We start from the raw sequence: 22,425 nt of genomic DNA, 5'->3' as shown, positions 1-22,425 counted from the left end.
TTCGAACCGCCAACCTTCCAATCAGCAAGCCCTAGGCTCAGTAGTTTAACCCACAGTGCCACCCGCGTCCCATTATTTGTACAGGTACACAAAGATGATTTGTAGAAAGCCATGTGGACGGAGCTTGGAGCAACCAGCTCAGACCTTTACCTGCAGGGGTTCACATGTGTCAGGGCTGGAGTCGGATGCAGGTTAGCAAGCAAGAAGTAGAGTTTGTCAGAGAAGTTGCCCCTTCAGCATGAAACAAGCCGTCCCACTCTTTTCCCTCTGACCTCTCCTCTGTGTCCCACCACAACCCCCTGGCTCTGAGCCTTCTTCCCTGGGGGTTCCCTTGAGGATTCTTTGACTGGTGCCTCCCACTGCTGCTCTTCATCCAACCAGTCCCTGACAACATGGTACAATAAAAGGAAAAGATAGGTGAGAGGGAGTGACATGGCTAAGCTAGGGCTGTCATACGTCCCGAATTTCCCAGACATAATCAGGTTTTGGCCATTGGAAACAGCGCCTGGGTGGAAATTACTTTAATGTCGAGGAAAATCTGGATGTATGGCAACCCACATCGGAAGTATAGATTTTGGTGAATTTCCTTAAAAATAGCTCAAAAACTTCATTTTGCAAAGAAAAGCTCACAAATTTTAGGCAAAAGCAAACAAACAACTTTGTTAAAAAAAGCTCAACAACTTTTGTGTCCAGAATTTCCATCAGGTCTCAAGCAACCTCCTTGCAAAGTGAACCAAACTTAAGTCAGTTAAAAAAATCATACAGGCAATATTGGTGTGCTGTGTCTCCTAGTACTAGCAACCTAGTACTCAGCCAATGGTCACTGCATCAAATTGGGTAATCCATGAACTGGCAGGATAATGACCTCTCTTCTGCTCATGTGGGAACTGCAAAGATGGTTACATTAGGTACATATTTCACGATCCTGCCCCTGTAACCATTCATCAACTTCGTTGGGCTGGTCATGTTGTGCAGATGCCTGCTTATCGTCTTCCAAAGCAACTACTCTATTCCAAACTTAAAAATGGAAAGCGTAATGCTGGTGGTCAACAAAAGAGGATTAAAGACTGTCTCAAGGCAATTTTTTAAAAAATGTAGTATAAACAACAATTGGGAAACACTGGCCCGCGAGTGCTCCAATTGGAGAACAGCCTTTACCAAAGGTGTCGTGGGCTTTGAAGACACTCGAACTCAGGACACAAGGGAGAAACATGCTAAGAGGAAGGCACACTTGGCAAATCCACACTGTGATCAACTCCTGCCTGGAAACCAATGTCCCCACTGTGGAAGGACGTGTGGATCCAGAATTGGACTCCACAGTCACTTACAGACTCATTGTTAAAACCGTGTTTATGGAAGACAATCTTACTTGACTACGAGTGATCACAGAAGAAGGAGGAGGAGGAACATATTTCAAATGCTATATATCCACTGTTGATTTTTCAGTAGTGGCCTAAAGACGGAGAAGATTAGTTTTGTCAGCCTGAAAACTTCTACTATACAGCCTTCCAAAGTGGTTAACACAACAGGACCTCTCACTTCAATTAACTTTTCACAGCCGCTGCCCCAAAGAACAAAGCTATTCTTAGTAAAGTGAACAGATTTGGAAAGAAGCAGCAGGAAATCTTGATCAGATTAATGAATTACCTGTAATTGTATGCAAAGCAAATTGTTAGCAAAGCTAATTATGTGACCCTCCCCCGCCCAGTTCCTGATCATGTGCCTTTTAAAGTGCTGTCTCCTTAATTTGATCAGGTTTATGCTTTTATTTCTAATGATATTAATAATGTTTTATTTTATTCTATTGATATGATTGTGTTGATTGCTTTTATTGCATTTTCAAAGTACTGTTATTGTTTTAATGTTGCAACCTAAGTCACCCAGAAAATTTTTGTTGTAAGCGAAAATATAAATGAGTCTTTGTCAACCTGGTGCCCTCCATCTGTTTTGGAATACAACTCCCATCAGCCCCAGCGGGTGCCCTAGCCCAGCCCTAGGGCTGATAGGAGTTGCTGTCCCAAAAAGATGGAGGCCACCAGGTTGGCTGATACAAATAATGTCAATAATAGAAAAAGAAAATAGTAATCAGGGTCCAGAAATTCATTCATCACAATGGCTCTCTGGTAAGAATGAAGGTGAGCATAGCAGGAAATAGTTGCAAGGGGGCTTTGTTTCCAGAATTATTTTGGCTCTTGGATGTGCTGGGGACACTTCCAAATGTGAGTGCAATAGGCCCCCTAGTCTGAGCTGGTGGAGGAAGGAGAAGTTGGAGCAAGTCCCTGCAGTAATCCCAGTGCCTCCAAAGTTTAGCAGATGCTAGAAGCCTTGAGGCTGGGGAGAGAGTGTGAGGAGCACAAATTTTGGCAGGTTACTAATGCCAATACGTATGGAACCCCTTTCTGTTTACCCAACAGTCTGATCATTAACCTGCCTCATTTGAACAAACACACCCAATAGGCTTGCAAAATTTCCAGGGGTTGAAAACTGAACTGTGGTCAGAAGATAATTCCCCGGTGACACACACTTATTCTCCTTTGAGAATGCATCTTTGTAGCACTGGCTTTTCATGCCCTTTAAATACCAGGGTGTTCCATAGCAGCAGCAAACATTTTGAAGAAGAAAAAAACAAAGTTTTCGTATACAGAGTCAAACTGTTGGTCCACCTACCCAAACACTATTTACTCTGACAATGACTTTCCAAGTATTCAGCCACAGAGGAGTCTATGTCAGACTCAGAGGTCCATTTAATTGGAGGTGTCAGGGATTAAACCTGGGACTTTGTGCTTGCAAACTCATTATCTGAGCATGGATAACCACAAATGGCACCGTCCACACACCTGAGGGGTTATAAGTAGGCCTGGGCCCTGGGAGAACCCTAAGTTTTGTAGAACAACAATGAATATTTGGGAGGAGCAGGACCACGAAACTAGCCCCATGAGGGGCTATAAAATGTTGGCTGGCTCTCAGGGAGTGGGAGATGGGAAACCAGGGAGGGAAGAGAAAGGGAATGGAGTATCCTGGCATAGGGCATGGCTGGTTGAAACACTGAAGAAAGGTGCTCAACACTACAGTCTGCAGGGGCCCTAGAAAATCTGCTCCAAAACTAGTTGTTTGCTTGATAAATAGCCAATTTATGGGCTACTTTTAAAGTGAGGCTGCATTTTAAATGGCATTTTAACCTGTATTTTAAATTGGTTCCCCCCATTATGTTTTTACTGTAATTTTACTGGTGTTAGCCGCCCTGAGCCCTGCTCTGGCCGCGGAGGGTGGGGTATAAATAAAATTTATTATTAAAATCTATTATGATGATTTGGGCATTCTCCCCATCACAAAGGAAAGCAGCCTGTTTCATTTTCTCCTTTTAAATTATTGGCATACGTGGAGTTACAGACGTTGCAATACTCCTTGAACTATGGGTAACCATACATGCAGTTCCCACACTAAAGTCTCTGTGTTTGGATATATACAGCATTCCCCAAGGTGGGGTTGCTGTTTTGGCAGCATGTGACTATTCAGCAACAAAGGCATAGTCAGGCCTACAGGCCTGAGGGCAGATGGGTATCTTGGAGGTGGGCAGACGGAAAGATGATAGCAGGTACACAATGGGAAAACCAGATAATGGCACCCCCCAGCAACAAGTTGCCTGAAATGAGGACATCAGAAAGCCTGAAAGCCTTTGTGCTGATGCCCCCTGCCCACCCCGCCCAGTATCACCTGACTTTCCAGGCCAGGAGGACTATAGGAAGTGGCCCAGTGCTGCAGTTCCTCACACCATCAGCTGCAGGCTAGGTGAGCTGAACAGACCAGAAGAACAACAGCCCTGCTGGAGAAGGAGAGATGCTCAACCAGCCAGAGGACAATGGTAAGTCCAAAGCAGAGAGGGAACGAGGGTGAAGGAGGAGGAGGAGCAGCAGAAAAAGAAAAAAGTAAAGAGCTAAGCTATGGGCAAGCCTTGCCCGCTGACTTTGGACAGGGCGGGAGAATGGTGAAGGTGACAATTCTAGGGTCAGCTACCTCAGGGGCAAGCCAAGGAAGGAATGGGTTTGCTGAAGTAGGTCAGACAACGCTGATGCACTTGATAAGAGAGGGATTATAGGGGAAACCAGACTGCCTAAATAGACATATCAGAAGGACTCTAAACTCAACCAGGGGGAAGAGCTTACCAGGTGTTTTCTAGAGGCCAGAGAACCTCTAGGGCTCTGAAGATCCCTGGGATCCCTAGTGAGGGGCTGGAAACTCTCACAGTTGTTAATCAAGTCTTGTTGCAATTGCTGGGTTTGTGGTTTGTTCCCTTTGGTGCAACACAAATAGGTGTTACACCTGAATATATTTTTGTTTTGATGGGCTTTCCCAGCTGGATAAATGGGGTCTTTGCCATGAGTGTGAACTTATTACTTGTTCTTATTACTTATTTTGTGTGTGGTGTGTGTGTTTAACTGTTTTTAATGATCTTATACGTAAGTCACCTCAAGACAAGGCAATTAATAAATCAATAGCAATTATAATAATGTGTGCTGGGGAACACAACTCAAATCTATACACATGATAAACATTCATTTTAGAGGATTTTTTCTTATTTCAGGTTTATAAGCTGCCTCACTTACAGAGCAGACAGGCCATATGAATACAATTTTATTTCTTATGGCAAAGTCTTCCATAATAGCATAAGCACAAGCGAAAACAGCAAAGCAATTGAACAACTCTCAGCTGGTCACAATTTCTACATGGTAAGCATGTGGTATGGTATATAGATGCTCAAGCAAAAAACAAGCCAACAAAAGAACATTCTGGCTTTAAATATATTTAGGGTGGCCTCTTATGCATCACCAAAAAAAAAGCGGAAAAAATGGAATACCAGTTTACATATGCTATTTTGAAAGGCAAGATTTAGAAATAACCAATATCATTTTAACAGAAATAAAATACATCTTGCCATAGTGGGGAAAACTGTGGTCAGGCCACCAATGTGCTTACTGAGCCCGGCCTTGGCTGGGGTATTATTATTATTATTAATAATAATAATAATAATTAATTAATTATTATTCCGTATGCTGCCCAAATGGGCAACTTCAATGTCTCTGTTCTCCCTTCTTGCACCTCTTAATTTTTTACCAATTTTTTTATTGCATTTGTATCCCATCTTTCCTCCAAGGAGCTCAAGGTGACATACATGGTTCTCTGCCTCTCCGTTTCATCCTCACAACAACCTTGTGAAGTTGTTTGGGTTGAGTGTTGGGGACTGGCCCAAGGTCAGCCAGTAAGCTTCGTGGCTGAATGGGGATTTGAACCCAGGTCTCCTAGGTCCTATGCCGGCACTCTAACCACTACACCACACTGGCTCTCCCACTCATTGGGTCAGACAGCCCTTCAGAGGACTGCCCTCTCTAAAACAGAGTACTGCTGCCCTTAAAATATATTGATTTGTGATTCTTGTGGGGTGATAGCAACTGACTTTTATTTTTGCATTCTGATTGCCTTTGCTGTGTTCGGCGGCAATGTATAATACCATCACTCTGATCTGAATAGTTTTCTCCCTTCCCTGTTTTCAAAGTGGGATTTTAAACAAATTTATGGATGACGTGTCTATTGGAAAGTTAAATTAAACATCCACGTCCAGAAGCAGCACCTCTCTGAATACCAATCGCTGCCTGGGACAAACAGCAAGAGAAAGCAATCCACTTTCGTATTCAGCTTCTTGAAGCATCTAGTTGGACATTGCCGGTACCAGGCTGGTAGACTATATTGACCTTGGCCAGATCTAGCACAGCAGTGCATGTGTACTATGGGATGTCATAATGATAAGATTGTAGATTAAAGCCTGTATCTGTTCCTGGCATCCATTCAAAACAGAAACTGGAACAGCTTCTGTAAATAAGGGACTGTCCCTGGAAAATAGGGACACCTGGAGGGTCTGTCGATGTGAGTGCCTGGATCTCTGAGACATCCATTTGATTACCTGTAATACCTCAGATATAGAGAGTTGATCCAGGGCAGGTATAGGCAACCTCGGCGGCCCTCCAGATGTTTTGGGACTCATCTCCCATTATCCCTAGCTAACAGGACCAGTGGTCAGGGATGATGGGAATTGTAGTCCCAAAACTTCTGGAGAGCTGAGGTTGCCTATGCCTGATCCAGGGCAATTTGGGAAGTTTAAATGCTGCCACATCCTACAGATCCCGGTGTAATTGCTGCCACTGCTGGGGAGCCTTCAGCCCTGGAGCCAGTCCTGTTGTAGACATTCTAACAGTCTAATACTTAAACTGGTGCTTCCTAGGTTTTTCAAAAAGAAGAATGAAAGGAGTGTTTTTAAGGAGCATGGCTCAAGTAGTAGAGCAGGAGACTCTTAATCTCAGGGTCGTGGGTTTGAGTCCCACGTTGGGCAAAGGATTCCTGCATTGCAGGCAATTGGACTAGACTAGATAATCCGTGTGGTCCCTTCCAACTCTATGATTATCTCTGTTCTAGAGAGGCAACCCACGAGACAGTGACAAGTTGGAGTTACTAGGTAGCAGAAAAACACTGCAGACATCAAATTGAATTGTTAAAGAAGATGATTCACATTCACTTTGGTTAGTAGGACAGGGTTGTGAAAAATTCGCCTTTAGGTGTTTCCACTCCAGGCCCACTTCCCTTATGCAATGTTTGCCCACTGGCCAGAAACCCTACCAGTTCTCTGCCTTGCCTTGTTACAAAAAAAAAGACCAGTGTTTATTTTGATTGCAAGGTTTGTGCCCGCTGAGTTGGGGCCGTTGCAGTGTGATGCTGTACCTTGTACCTGGATGGAATAGATCAAAGTTCTTTTTCTTCAGGTACAATCAAAATCTTAAAGCACATGGTTACTTCTTGTCCAACCACCAGATGTACTTTTTCAAGAACACCTGTGGTCTGATCACATTATTTCTGTGTGTGCTTTGTATACTGCACATTACTTGTGCACAGCTTTCAAACGCCGGCTCCCTTGGCCTGAAAGCAAGATGAGCGCTGCAACCCCATAGTCGCCTTTGACTGGACTGAACTGCTCAGGGGTCCTTTACCCCCCCCTTTTTTTACCTTTTACTTGTGCACAGCCATGTGGTGTAATGTTTAGAGTGTTGGAACTAGGACCTGGGAGATCTGGGTTCAGATCCCCACTCAACTGTGGAGCTCACTTGGTGACCTTGGGTCACAGACACTGTCTCTCAGCCTGACCTACCTTACAAGGTTGTTGAGAGGATAAAAACAGGGAGGAAAGAACCATGTATACCGCCTTGAGCTCCTTGGAGGAAAAGTGAGCTATAAATGTAATTAAAGAATGAATGAATGAATGAATGAATGTTCTAGAAGTGGGAGCAGAGGAGAAGCAGAAGAAGACAAATGAAACAGCAACTGCAATGGATTCAACTGACCAGGAAGTCAGACTACTGTGAGGAGGCTGGGGGTGAAGTTTGGGCAAATCATCTCAAAGTACCTTTTCAAAGTTTGTCTATCCCTGCCAGCAGACATATACTAACTCTGACTCCAAGCGCCACATCACTTAAGAAGGAGCAATTATCCTTCGGAATCACAAGAATCTAGACCTACAACATTGTACGTCATTTCCTTGAATGTGCCCAAGTGCAGTGAATCTGAAATAGAGCACTCAACAAATTACATATAAGTGGCCAGAAGAAAATGAGTTCTGAAAAGGAAAGATTCAGGCATTCTTTTTACAAAGATGATGAGGATTTAATGTCAGTCTTGATTTTAGGTTATGGCCAATGTAACTTATGAATCAAAGTGGACAAAACATCATGAACCTTTGAATGATTTCAGTAGAGAGTGTGTGTGTGTGTGTGTGTGTGTGTGTGTGTATGGTGGGAGAACACAGAGCACATTCTGGCCACTTGACATGATCCAGAGAAACAGGACCAAATTACACAAAGGAGATCTGTGTTCACATTTCCTGACTTAAAAAACAAACACCTTTTAAAACAGGTGCATGGGAATCTGAAATTTATCAGAGCAGCCATGTAATTGGTCAAACCCTTTCTCCATGCTGCTTATCTAATCTATATCCTCCTGCTGAGGTTGCTATTAGATTCACAGGGGCGAGGAGTAAGGCTGCTTGTTCTTGATCTCCACAGTCTGTTTAAATTTGTTTTTATTTTGAATAAGTTTAAAGTCAGTTGGGTCAGCTGTTAATATTAATTGCAACATGCTGGCAAGGAGCATATCTGCTTTATCTGCTTTACTTTTATGTGGGCTTGAAAGCCATATATTTTAATTGGAGGACAGGCACTGGGAGAGCAGCTGTTTTGACTTGACGTAGCATTTAGCTGATAAGGAAAGTTTTTTAGACGCTCATATCAACTGAAGGAAACTCAGCAGGGCCCCCCAGTCCAGTCGCTGCTGTGGCACTGGAGCATGTGCACCGCACTGTCATGAGAACGTGACGTGATGGCATCACGTCACATTGCAACATCATTATGGTGTGGCCCATTGTGCACTGACATTGGGCACCTACGGGAGGGGGGGGGCAAGCCGGTGCCCCTACTTACTGTAAACAGGAAAACCTACCTATAAATTTAATACCAAGATTGTGATTTTGGGCAGACACAGTCCTAGGTATAGATGGTGACTGGCTATAGAACAAACTCATTTAGATACCTGGCTATACTCTTTAATGAAAGCCTCATTGAAAGGGTCATAGAATCATAGAATTGTAGAGCTGGAGGGCATGACGGGAGACATTTAGTCCAACCCGCTGCAATGCAGGAATCTTTTTGCCCCGTGTGGGGCTCAGACCCATGCTCTACCAACTGAGCTGAATATTTCCACCTGGAAGCTATACTCTCTACCACCAAGAATCTCAGCAGCTCTTCTTACAGAATCTGTGTGGCCAACAATTAAGGCAAGAGCAGACTGCACTCAGTTAAAGTACCGTATATTTTTAAAATTGCCACTATGCCTATTGAGCATTTTCCTGCTCTGTATTATATGGAATTGGAAGATAGCCAACTCTGGAAAGTAGCTATTATTATTTTCCAGAAGTGAACTCTGCTTTGACCTTGAATAAGTGTCAACTAAAGGGATTGACTCTTCTGAATGGAATCCAAAAGGGATCAGAAGCACCCATTTCCCCCCCTTGATATTCACTCCTGAGAGCAAAGCATTTAAAAGCTAGTTATCTGACCAAATTCCCCCAAGCTTCCTTAAATGCCTTTATTGAGCTGTGTTTGCAAGTCATGCCCACTGCAGTCTAGCATGGCTGATACAACAAGGTCCCATATGCAGGTAGACCACTGTCCCTGTTTTGTACCCCAAATGTTTTTGCCTGGCCGGAATGTGTCCTTGCATTCTAATGATGACTCTTGTTTGCGTGGCTAGAGAGCTGTGTGAACATGTGTAGAAACTAGCCTACTATACAAATATAAAATTTCTCTTCATTGCCCTGCCCACTTTTGCCTTCTGGCCTTGCCCACCACTGGCATGTGGTTCCCAGAAGGTTAACCAAAAGGGAATGCATTCCTCAGTCTGAAAAATATTAATCAGCCCTATCCTAAAGGATGTCACTCTTTATATTAAGCCCTCTGAGGGTGGCTGACTCATAGAGAGTATAGTCACATTCATACATCTGTAATCCTTGTTGCTCAGTGAGATTCCTTTTTTTTTGCACTTGCTGATTACAGGATGTAGGATGATGGTAAAAGCAGTAAAGAGTTTTGGGATGAAGAAAGGTTATGCTCATATATGATGTCACACACCTCTAATTATTTAGGAGGTATATAAAAACCTCCAGTCACTGTAACTGAACACTGCATGAAAGGCTGGAGAAATATAGTAGTTTTGTGTGTTTGGCAATGTGCTTTGATGCTGAAGGGTTGTACTGTGAACTCTTTCTACATAGTGATATATTGTTTAGAAAGGTGTTGTAACATGCAGCTCAATCTCTGGGCAGCGAGAGACTCCAGGGCTAACCCAGGGTTTGGTTTCCTTGGACTGAAGTTCTTTGGAGACTGCTGTTTCTTTAGAACATAAGGTTTTACTTGAACTTATATACAACTTGGGGACGCGGGTGGCGCTGTGGGTAAAACCTCAGTGCCTAGGACTCGCCGATCGTATGGTCGGCGGTTCAAATCCCCGCGGCGGGATGAGCTCCCGTCTTTCGGTCCCAGCTCCTGCCCACCTAGCAGTTCAAAAGCACCCCTAAGTGCAAGTAGATAAATAGGTACCGCTTTATAGCGGGAAGATAAACGGCGCTTCCGTGCGCTGCGCTGGTGCTGGCTTGCCAGAGCAGCTTCGTCACGCTGGCCACATGACCCGGAAGTGTCTCCGGACAGCGCTGGGCCCTGGCCTCTTAAGTGAGATGGGCGCACAACCCTAGAGTCGGACACGACTGGCCCGTACGGGCAGGGGTACCTTTACCTTTACATATACAACTTGAGCATAAGATGGTAGGACTCAAAAGATCAACACTCTAAGAGACGCCACTTCCCTGTTAGGTTTCTAGTGGGGTCCCCCAAGCCATAGCTTTGTATTTAGCAAGGCGAGCAAGTCAAACTTCTGTGTTTTCCCAGGTCCAGCCCAGACTATGGGTAGTTCTTGGCCTATTGTTCTACTACCCCTAAGATGACTGGTATCCAGTCAGGTGAGGGATGGAGGCCCATGCCCTCCTGGAAGAGCATCAGTACCTTAACAAAGAGCCTGGTTTGATTAAATCAGAGGTCCTTTCTATTGCAAACTCCCATCTTAAAGATAACAAACCACAGGGTTGGAGGGGCCTCATAGCCATCATCAAAAGTAACCCTCCAACCCTGTAACAGTATTTCAAAATTGCTACAGCATATGGGGAGCAAATAGGTGAAGTGAAACACAATACTGTACACTGATGAATAGGGCTGCTTCAATCCCTCTTTGTTAGGTGTGTAAATAGCCCAGGAAGATCCTCAGTGGATGTTTCATTAATGGGAGCTAGTGGTTAGTAGTCTGTCTCCTTATACTTGGAAAGCTCTTTTTTTTTTTTTGCAGTGAGATACCTATTAAACTTTGGAGAAAGTAAGCTGAGGGAAGGGGGCAGATTCTCATATGCACACCAAAGGGCAGCTGGCAGTTTTGGAGAGGGAGAGAGCAATTTGTGCATTCCCTCAGGGCAGTGATGCAGCTGGGTAGTTTTAGATTGGATTGGAGTTAATGGGGGGAAGGGGGCTTAGATAGTCAGGTACATTGTTTACCACATTTTGAAGAAAGATCCCACAGGAGATAAAGCCCAACCCTTCTCCTTATCTCCCTTTGAAATACAATTGTTTCCAAGTGTACAACTGCAGCTCCTACACTCCAAGTATGTTTCATCCCACCCAACCACCTCCACAAAAAATACATGTGATGCCTAATATCCTAATTTGGATTTTTGAATCAGATATTTATCAGGGCAATCGTAACAATGTCTACTCATAAGTAAGACCTATTGAAAAAAATGAGTCTTACTCCCAGGTAACTGTGTTTAGGATTGCAGTTTATGTATATATTATTTACATTTTGTCTAGTTAATAGTGCTACACTTCTGGAACTATAGGCACACAAGATTTTTAATTTTTTGCTGTGTGATGTTCAGCAGTCCTGTTGATTCGATAGCATCAATGGGGAAATCATGTTGCCATGTAGAAAGGTGTTTTTTATTTATATATGCACAGTTAATTCCTTTAGATCCTATGCAGAGTTGGGTGAACTTGAATTAATTTATTTTAATAGGTTTGTGTGTGCTAAATGCTGCATAAGATTGAATTGTCAGTGAGACTTACCTCTGCGTAAACATGCATAGAATCAGAAATATATAAAAAAGTCCAGTAGCACCTTAGAGACCAACTGTTCGTTCTTTGTATGAGCTTTCGTGTGCATGCACACTTCTTCAGATACCTTCTTCAGATGCATAGAATCAGGCTGTCTATGCCATTTCATTTTTCTCTGTAAAGTGTTCCAGAGCTACCAAACACAAAACTATTATTCAGAGGATGTCAAATGCAATTAACCCCAACAAAACATTATTTTAAAAACTGAGACATTTTTCTACTTCAGGTTAAATTCCAGTGCATCTTGGAGATGTAAAATGTCCCAAAGCAGAAAGGCAATTCAGACTGCTATCAGTTTTTGTTTGAAAAATACCACAGGAGATTAAAAAAACCCCAATATGTTAATAATAACTGGTGGGGAAATCACCACAGTGACAATGATTTCTTTGGGTGTGTTTTTTGGCCCAGGCCCTTTTTCACTTTTCAAAAAAGAAAACTGATCACCTACATTTGCATCAGGTTTTGTTATTTTCGGAACTCAATGACACCTCTATGGAAAACAATCAATGGTCTTTCTGGCTTTTATTTGCCCCATGCCTTTTCAGTACCCTTTTTATAAACAGAAAGAAAACTGAATGCTAAGCAGCTGAAATTTGAGGACATTGTTCACTATTATGCAAGTGAGAACGTTCTAGAATTTGCACAGTAGGTTTACTTCTGTATAAGCAGTACAGCTAAAGAGTGCAATTGCACCCCCAAGGTTTGGGTTTTAGAACTAGAATGAGAAGAGATGATTGCATGTAAAACGAGGACTTTATTTCACGTCAAGATTTCCCAATGAAGCCTGACACTGAAGAGGGCATGGGAAGTCTGGATGATTTTTGCACGCAGGAGTAAGGAAGTTAAAGAACAATGACTTCTGCCCCAAGTTAAGAGCTCAGACTGCGGAACTTTGCACCGGCAAACACTGTTTGCATTAGAACTTTCCCAACTTCTGTTCAGCTTCAGGCGAAAACCCACAAAAGTAGGAAAGGAAAAGCCGTCATCGGCATTTAGTTTTTTTCTCCTATGATCCTGGGAATACGGCCGTGCGTGCGTGCGTTTGTATAAATAAGAAAAAAAACATACAGGGCCTGTTTTGGTCTCTCACTACTCAACAGGCCCAACTTTTACTTGGGCTTCGGTTGCCATAACAACGCAGTTCCTCGCCAGGCTTAGAAACAAGTGGAAGGCAAGAGCAGCTTGCAAATGGATTGGCCACGGGCGGGCCACGTGACGTCGGCCGTGTTTTTCGTGTGGCTTTTTTTTTTTTTTTTTTGACAAGGCAAAATAAACCAGATAGCGACAGCGAGGAAGGAGGGGAGCGGGCGGACGGAGGGAGGGATGCCCGCCTGGGAAGGCGAGGAGAGGGGCGGCTGAGGCCGGCTTCCCGGAGGGTCCTAGAGCTGCGCGGGGCATGGGAGGCGGGGCAGAGACCCTCGCGACTCTCCCCGCACCCCGCTTCTTCCTCGCGCGTTAAGCTTCCCCGCGTGCGGGTCTGTCTGCCCAACTCTTCCTCCCTCGCCCGCTTCGCACGACGCCGCCTCAGCCCGTGACTGGGGAGCGTGTGGCGGCGGCGGCCCGCTTGGCTGGGAGGCAGAGAAGTGTCAGGAGGAGGAGGAGGAGGAGAGTTAGTCAGCGGAGGAGGGCACGGCGGAGTCATGGAAAACCCTCGGCAGCCGCCGCCAGAGCAACAACAGCCCGGCTGGCGGGGAGGGAGAGCCTGCGCGTCGAGACTGGACTGAGGCGGCCAGGTCCGGGTGGCGTCGCCGCCGCCGCCGCCGCGTTGTTTGCGTGAGGGCTTGAGGAGGCCCAGCAGCAGCCCCGGCGGGTGTCCGCTCGCCTCCCTCTCCGGAGTCGCCGCGGGTTGTGGGGAGGAGAGAGAGCGGGAGCGATGCGGCGACGGCTGCTGCTGCTGCGACAGCCTGCCTTGACCCGCTGAGGTGCGCGCGCGAGAGCGGGACCGCGAGCCAGGCTCATGCGGGGCAGGTGAGGGGCCGGGTGGGAGGAGGAGGACGACGGCAGCAGCCGGGAGCCTTTTATTGGCCGCCGCCGCGCGCGTCAGGCACCTTCGGGCGCCTCGGGATCTCCGCGGGTCTTCGCGCCGCGAGAGGCGGGCGTCTCGGAGGGCCCGGAGCGCCGAAAGGGGCTGGCGGTTGCCGTTGACACGGGACTTGAGCGATGGGGCGGTGAAGAAGAAGAAGAAGTCGCCTTCCTTCCTTCCTTCCATCCCTCCTCTTCTCTCCTCCCTCCCCCTCTATCCCCCTCTCGGCCGGGTTGTGTAAGGTGAGGGTCGAGCCGAGCCAAGGAAAAAGGGAGAGGAGGAAGGTGGTGGTTGTTGTTTTTTCTCCTTGCGCGGAGCTCAATCCAGGTGCTGCTTAATTTACCACGAAAAGCGCAAGGCTTTTTTGTTGTTGCGCGTTTCCGAGGACTTAAGGAACAAAGTGGACCATTGCGCTGCGCGGCTTCCCCGTCGTCTCCTCCTCCTCCTCTTTTTTTTTAAAGCCCTCCCTCCTTTTATGACAATGAGCGTCGGCGGCTGTTGTCAGACTGTTTTTATTTAGTCTCGGCGCGCGAGCAGGGAATTTGGGGGAAGGAGGTCGGGAGTTCTGCCCTCTCTCCCTCTCCCTCCTCCTCCTCCTTCCTGCCTGGCTCCGTAGAACAGGTAAAACGCAATGGACTCCAGCTTGGGTTGACCCTGCCCTGGGGCTCTGTGATTCAGAGCCTTTGGATTCGGGCGAGTGTGTTGCATACGCGTCGGGGGGGGGGGAAGTTTTAACTTTTTGTTGTCTGAGCTTTGGCCCAGGCAGGTTATAAATAGACCTGTTCAGACGCCGTGTTAAAGAAGGACACACTGGCAAGATCCAGAGAGAGAGAGAGAAGGAGGGAGGGAAGAAGGCAGGCATTGGCCGGGTCTAGCTCCCCCCCCTCCCAGCAGACATCTGCTGCCACCACAATAAATGCTAGGAGGAGGCCTAGCTGCTACAGATTTTTGTGAGCTGTTAAGGATAAGGGGGGGATTTTTATTGTATTATTCCTGTAACAATAGCAGAGAGAGAGAGAGAGAGAGAAATTAGCTGCAGACAGCATTAGTGAGACTACAAAGAAGAGGGAGAGAAAATAGCCCGGATAAGCCCTTCCACCCCCCTTTTCCTTGAAGAAGAAGAAGAAGAAAGATTTGGACTGAAAATGAAGCCTGACCGAGGTAAATGAGTCAATAAAAAATCCTATGCTTAACATTTTTATCCTGGATAGATGTTTTTTTTTTAATGGGTGGTGATAATATTGTGATGAGGTGGGTACTGGGTCCATTTTTTGGGGGGGAGAGTGAGGGTTTTGGAAGGATTAATGCCTGAAATTGATAATTATTGTTAGTGTCTGTAGTGTTATTTTTTTAAGGAGGTTGTGAAAATTTATTGGATTGACTTTGTCAATAAAGAGCTGGGTTTACTTCATCAATCAAGAACTGGAAGACAGAAACTCATTGTGAAAAATACCCTTTGCCCTGGGAGGATCATTTTAAATGTCAGAACAGTGTTGTGCTTAGGCTTAGGCTATTATCATACAATTGCAACATGAAAAAAAAAATCTGTCAGAGATTGCTATCAGGAATTTTGTTAGCAACTCAATCTCTGTATAAATGGATGATATAAACACAGGTTAGGACAGCATTGAAACTCATGCAAAGCAGCTAAAACTTTCATTCTATTTATATTCTCCTGACCACTTCTAGTAGAATCTGCTCTAGTTCCTTTAATTGTGTTTGTGGCTAGTAGTTAAATTCAGTGGGTCAGATAGCATCGTTCTACTGATTCAGAACTTGTGTAGCTATTGTAAAAATGGTTCACGCCACTAGAGTTAAGCAAGTCCTGACTTCTAATGTTAACTGTGTATTCATCATTAGTTATTGCTTGCAATAATGTATTTCACTGTTGTAACTAGCCTGAACATTATTTTAAGTGAACAGTGCAATCCTATGCATGTATACTCAGAAGTAAGTACTACCGATGTCTCAAGCATCTGCAGGATTGCAGGTTAAATTTCATATCTCACATTGGAGCAATGAGCACTCGGGAGTAATATCTTTGCTTTACTGTATTGTACTTCCATAACTTTAAATACACCGTCAGTTACTATATGAATCATTTCAGGCATGTAAGATTATATATTAAAGTGGTTGAGGATGTGTAAAAGTATCAAGGCTGTGATCCTATAGGCACTTACCTGGGAAGTGCTTTGTTTTTTGAGATGGTTGCTTATTGAGTATCCTTTTTTTGTTACAAAAAGTATGTTATTTTCTGATTAATATATTAAATAAGTGAATGTACAAAAGTACATGTGTCATGGCTGTTTTAAAACTGCTTGATCTTGAAAGAAAAGAAACTGGTGGGATACGGTCAAACAAAGGAGCATTGTGTATTGACAACTACTTGCAGAATCCTTATTTGACTTCAGTTGTGTCGTGTGCAATATGATTCTAAACCTGTTTACTCTGAAGTAAAGCTGACTGTATTCAATGGTACTTACTCCCAATAAGTGCTCTTAGGTTTGCAGCCTAAATACTCGAAGGGAAAGCAGGAATTACTAAATATACTGAGATAAAGCAGAAGTTCAGTATTTGTAACTCCTTTCACACTATGAAAGCTTTGGCACAATAGATCTGATATGAGACAGTGGTGATTTATGGTGAGATAGCTGTAGAGTAGTCAGCCAGTGTAATGCAGTTGAAATAAAGGTGAATGAAGGCTTCTTGCAGAAAACAACTTTTGATATATTGAAATTATAATGTCTCTGAGACACATCAGGCCGCGTAACAGTAGCAAAATGTGCTTTAAATTGCCTTACTTTTTGCAGCAGCAAGGTGAAGTTGGAACTTTAAGTGCCAGTTGCAGTTTTGAAAGCAAATAAGAACTATAATTCCAATGCACATTGTTTTAACTCTCCACAAATTGTTACTCTTTGTGAACCATCTACAAAGGGTTAAACTGTGGCCTAAATGCCATATTCATCCTACCAATGCAGTTGTTAAGGCATAATCATGCAAATGTTTACATGTGATTCCCCCCCTCCACTCAAAAGCAGCTGCACCACAGGGAAGCATGAAATCACCTGCTTCCATTAGTTGCAAATTAATAGTGAAGGACACAGGATGAACAGAGCATTTAACTAAGCTGCAGTACAGTCTGTTTAATACTGGACAGATAGGAGGAAAATTGTGCTGCACTTGACTATAAAGGAGAAATGTTTTGTTTGTTTCTCCAGATGATATTCTTGGTTAATCAGTAGCAGTTTTGTCTTTTTCATTAGTAGTAGTAGTAGTAGTAGTAGTAATAGCTGAACTTAAGTTCAAAGTGATTGTCCGATCTAGGATTTTGGGTAGAAAAACATGCATTTAGAAGTAAAAATAGAATGAAACTCTTGATTTTAAACAATGTGCTAGTGAATCTGATAACTTCCTGTATTCAGGTGAAAGGGGGCACTTATTGCTAATTCTCTGTCAGTGACACTGAGAAGCATTTTCATTGATTTGGTAGCAGAAAAGATGGGTTGATGGAGGTTTAGAAACTTGGCTCTGAAATAAAGGGCATCGGTTAACATTATTCAAAATGTATGAGGTATCTTATATTTATAAGATAGGGGTCAGGGTCAGAGAGAGCGCTCTGCCCCCCAACTGCTTGTACTATATAAGCTTAAGGTATGCAGTAAATAGTGTTCCATTGCATCCCTTAAGCATCACTGAGTTTAGTAGATCTTAGTCTCCAGACTTGGGGAACTGCCAACATTTCTGTTTTGCTTTTAAATCATTCAAAGTTTAACCACTTTTTAAAGTACCGCTGACAGCATCACAGTCATATATATACATTTCTACTCAGAAATCTCATTGAGTTCATGGAGACCACTGTATTCTGCTCTGGTCAGACATCACCTGGAGTACTGTGTCCAGTTCTGAGCACCACAGTTCAAGGAGGACACTGACAAACTGGAACGTGTCCAGAGGAGGGCAACCAAAATGGTCAAAGGCCTGGAAACGATGCCTTATGAGGAACGGCTAAGGGAGCTGGGCATGTTTAGCCTGGAGAAGAGGAGGTTAAGGGGTGATATGATAGCCATGTTCAAATATATAAAAGGATGTCACATAGAGGAGGGAGAAAGGTTGTTTTCTGCTGCTCCAGAGAAGCGGACATGGAGCAATGGTTCCAAACTACAAGAAAGAAGATTCCACCTAAACATTAGGAAGAACTTCCTGACAGTAAGAGCTGTTCGACAGTGGAATTTGCTGCCAAGGAGTGTGGTGGAGTCTCCTTCTTTGGAGGTCTTTAAGCAGAGGCTTGACAACCATATGTCAGGAGTGCTCTGATGGTGTTTCCTGCTTGGCAGGGGGCTGGACTCGATGGCCCTTGTGGTCTCTTCCAACTCTATGATTCTATGAGACTTACTTCCAGATATGAGGGTATAAGACTGTAGCCTAATTCATTTTGCCCTGAGGGGAGAAGAAAGAAACTTGGGGATTTGTCACCATTCATCTCCCATAGGGCCCCCTCCCTCCTCCAACAATATTTTCCACAAAAAACTAGTTCCAATTTACTTACTATATCTAGTAATTTGAAGGGAAGAAGTGGATATGCATATCTATAACAAGTCCTGGGCAGTGTTATCACCCATCTTCAGATGTTGCTGGAAATAGATGGTTTACCTACTGTGGAAATGTGGAGACTCGTTTTTTGTTGTCATGTGTCAGGGAAGCCTTAAAGCTCCTTCCTTGGAAATACGTCCCATTAATTTGTAAGTAAAACTGCTTATGACAACTGAAACTTTCCAACTCCAGCCCACTGATGTATCATCTCCAACTTTTATCCCATACAACCCGAAACTCTGTAATTGTAGATTGAGAGTTTTGTAAATAGCCAACAGGCATATTTGATAGATTTAGCAGGGAGTAAGCTTGTTTTGAAGATTGCAGGACTACCTCCCAAGTAAACATGCATAGGATTGTGTTCATCTTTGCAGATAAGAGGTGCAAAATTCAGTTTAGGATGATGAATAATAAACAAGAGGCATATGTGCTCCAGGTGATGTTACTTCCTGTTTAGTAGGGTGGCGGCAGCTGTTCTGAAGATTGCCTAAATTGTGCTTCTAGTTATAGAAGCCGCAGGTAAATGCAGGGATGAGGCAATGAAGTGGTAGTGATGCTGCATCCTGTTCTAGCAGGGAAGCTGTTCTGGCAGTTTTTCTTGCTATTGGATTGTACTCCTGAAAAGTAAATATAAGGGAGAGATCTGTGATGTTTGTTGGATTACTTTATAAGAAATGTGAGGATTAGGAAATCCTAGAAAAAGATGGCTCAGATGGCAATCTTATTGTTTGGTGGTTTGGATAATGATGTGGGGAATCTAGCCTTAATTATGGGAAAAACAGATGTGCCATTGTAGTATATAGTGTACAGACAAAAGAATGGTAAGTTGCTTTGATTTTGTGTGTGTAGATGAAGGACTTTCTGGTGTTTCAGTTCCTAATTAATTTTCACCTGCTCTGTTGCTGCCAAACAAAATTGCATAGTTGTTAGTACTACTGACCTTTTATTAGTAATCAAAGATTAAGTGAAAACTTGATGATGAAGAAGAATCTTGGGTGGAAAATGGAGGATGTGGATTAAAATATAATTGAGCATTTACTAGAGACAACATCTTAAGTGAAGTACAAACTATAATAAAGTAGTAATTATGTGCTTTCATCTTGTACTGAAAGTAAAAAGGGAAATAGCAACTGTAATTTATTCAGTTAAGGTTTTAAGCTGTTAAGTTTGTGACCTATCTCTTTCCACTCAACAGTGCATCCTTGTAGTTGATTAATTTTTATGGCTTTATATGAGGCCTAGCTGGATCTATGGCAGTAGTCCTGTCACAATTCTGGATTCATGGTTGTAGTCCTTGAATGGAACCATCTTTGTTGGTAGAAAAAGGCATGAGTGGTATAAGCCATACTCAAGAGTAGACCCATTGAAAAACCAATGGACTTAAGTTGTCCACTGTCTTTCAGTGGGTCGGCTCTAAGCATGATCTAGTCAGAAACCGCTCTAATATTTCAGTTCTGAAAATCAGTTTTTTATGGTGCCACACTGGACTTTGAATGAAAATACAACAAGTGCCTCTGGGAGCAATGGGACTTGATATTGATCCGTCACTTTCAGAGTGAATAGTATGAAAAAACAACCCATGACTTCACCTTTGAGACTTCCTTGATTGTGGGAAGCAACAAAAAGGCTAACTATAAAAACAAATTAATAATAAGGTGAAATAATTAGTTTAGAATAGTAATGAATCGGATACTTCAAACAATAATGGGCAAGAAACTCATAATTCACATGACAGTGTAAATGTGTGTGACTCATTTTCTGTTACCCAGATGCTTTCAAATTTACTCTTATGCCTTGGAATTGAAATATTCTTCAGACCACTGTGTAGACCAGATCTGGGGAGCATGTGGCTCTCCAGCTTTTGTTTGACTCCTAACCCCCATTGGCCTCAGTAAACATGGTTGATGTTGGGATCTGTAGTCCAGCAACACCTAGTCCCTAGCTCTGACACAGATTGATTCACATGTCAAAGGAAGAGGCTGTTTAACCAGTTTTAGTTTGTCCTTTATCAAGCAAGATGATTCCAGATATGTGGCTTCTAGTGCTGTAAGCTATAAGTGGAATTGCAATCTACTTTCCATGCTATTGGGAGTACAGTACAGTGGAACCTCGAGTTGCGGACGTAATCCATCCCGGAGGCATGTCTGCAACTTGAAGCCTTTGCATTCAGAAGCGCCACGTCTGCGCATGTGGCGCAATTTAGTGCTTCTGTGCATGCACAAAGCATGATTGAGAGCTTCTGCACATGTGCAAGTGGTGAAACCCGGAGAAACCATTCAGGTACTTCCAGGTTGCCACAGGACGCAACTTAAAAAGACGTAACCTGAAGCGGATGCAACATGAGGTCTGACTGTATTGCAGTTTTTCTATGTATATATCCTGCAGTGTGATATTCACATCAGCAGGTATGATATAGGGGTGATTTGCAGCTCATCATCAAAAGTCTACTGCAGTCTGAGTTAAGGTACCATTTTATAATTTTATTTCTTTAATCTATTTTTAAAAATTATTGCTAAAACATATTTCTGGCTTTTTTTAGAATGAGAGATCATTTGCCATTACAGTGGTACCTCAGGTTACATACGCTTCAGGTTACAGACTCTGCTAACCCAGAAATAGTGCTTCAGGTTAAGAACTTTGCTTCAGGATGAGAACAGAAGTTGTGCTCCAGCGGCGCGGCAGCACCAGGAGGCCCCATTAGCTAAAGTGGTGCTTCAGGTTAAGAACAGTTTCAGGTTAAGTACGGTCCTCCGGAACGAATTAAGTACTTAAGCTGAGGTACCACTGTATTTTATATTGACCTACTGACCAGTCGGGACGCGGGTGGCGCTGTGGGTTAAACCACAGAGCCTAGGACTTGCCAATCAGAAGGTCGGCGGTTCGAATCCCCGTGACGGGGTGTGCTCCCGTTGCTCGGCCCCTGCTCCTGCCAACCTAGCAGTTCGAAAGCATGTCAAAGTGCAAGTAGATAAATAGGTACCGCTCTGGCGGGAAGGTAAACGGTGTTTCTGTGCGCTGCTCTGGTTCACCAGAAGCGGCTTAGTCATGCTGGCCACATGACCCGGAAGCTATACGCCAGCTCCCTTGGCCAATAAAGCAAAATGAGCGCCGCAAGCCCAGAGTCGGTCATTACTGGACCTAATGGTCAGGGGTCCCTTTACCCTTTACTTTACCGACCAGTCAGCTGGATACTGATACCAAGAAAGTTCCTAGAACAGATAATTAAACAGTTGTTTTGCAAATACTTGGAAAGGGATGCTTTGATTATTAAGAACCAGCATGGGTTTCTCAAAAACAATTCATGCCAGACTATTATTATTATTATTATTATTATTATTATTATTATTATTATTATTATTATTTTATAGAGTTACAATATTGGTGGATCAGGGGCATGTTGTAGATGTACTGTATCTTGATTTCAGTAAAGATTTTGACAAAGTCCTCCATGATATTCTTCTGGAGAAGCTAGTAAAATGTGGCCTGGACAATGTTACTAGTTAACTGACCAAACTTAAAAAGTGACCAACAAATGTTCCTCACTGCCCTGTCAAAAAGTAATGTGGGGCGCTGCAGGTTTCTGTTCTAGGACTGGTGTTGTTCATAAACTAAGTGACTTGGATCATTGATCTGACCCAGCTTCGACAACCTGAGTACGGTGATCATGAAGCCTTTCATGGGTTTGGGGGGCTATACCTGGTTTTGTACCAGCCACACTGTTGCAACAACTATTGCTTGGTTGCTACTTGAGAAAGTATTTGAGATGCTGTGGCAGTACAACTCCAGATAATCTTGGAAGAAGCAAATTTTTTTTTAGATCTGTTACAGTTTGGGTTCTGGTCAGAGTTGGGACAGAAACAGCCTTGGTCATTCTGATGAGTGACCTTGACTGGAAGAGAGACAAAAGAGTGTGACCCTATTGATTATCCTTGATCTCTCAGCCATGTTCGATAGCATTGACTATGATATCCTCCTGGGGCGATACATTGGGATGGGAGTTGGAGGCAC

At 43.7% G+C, this 22,425-nt stretch overlaps 1 protein-coding gene across 1 annotated transcript in view; it reads left to right on the top strand.

The window, feature by feature from the left end:
- The first annotated feature begins 14,108 nt into the window (after positions 1-14,108).
- The window catches only part of ATOSA (atos homolog A), a 52,700-nt gene continuing 44,383 nt past the window's right edge, over positions 14,109-22,425 (top strand). Inside the window, exon 1 of the mRNA XM_081888471.1 lies at positions 14,109-14,988. Coding sequence (XP_081744597.1) covers positions 14,973-14,988 — 16 coding nt within the window. The 5' untranslated portion in view covers positions 14,109-14,972. The remainder of the gene's footprint in view (positions 14,989-22,425) is intronic.

Source organism: Podarcis melisellensis, assembly GCF_964234715.1.
Source record: "Podarcis melisellensis genome assembly, chromosome: 14".
Lineage (NCBI taxonomy): Eukaryota > Metazoa > Chordata > Lepidosauria > Squamata > Lacertidae > Podarcis > Podarcis melisellensis.
This window is presented reverse-complemented; position numbering and strand designations above follow the sequence as displayed.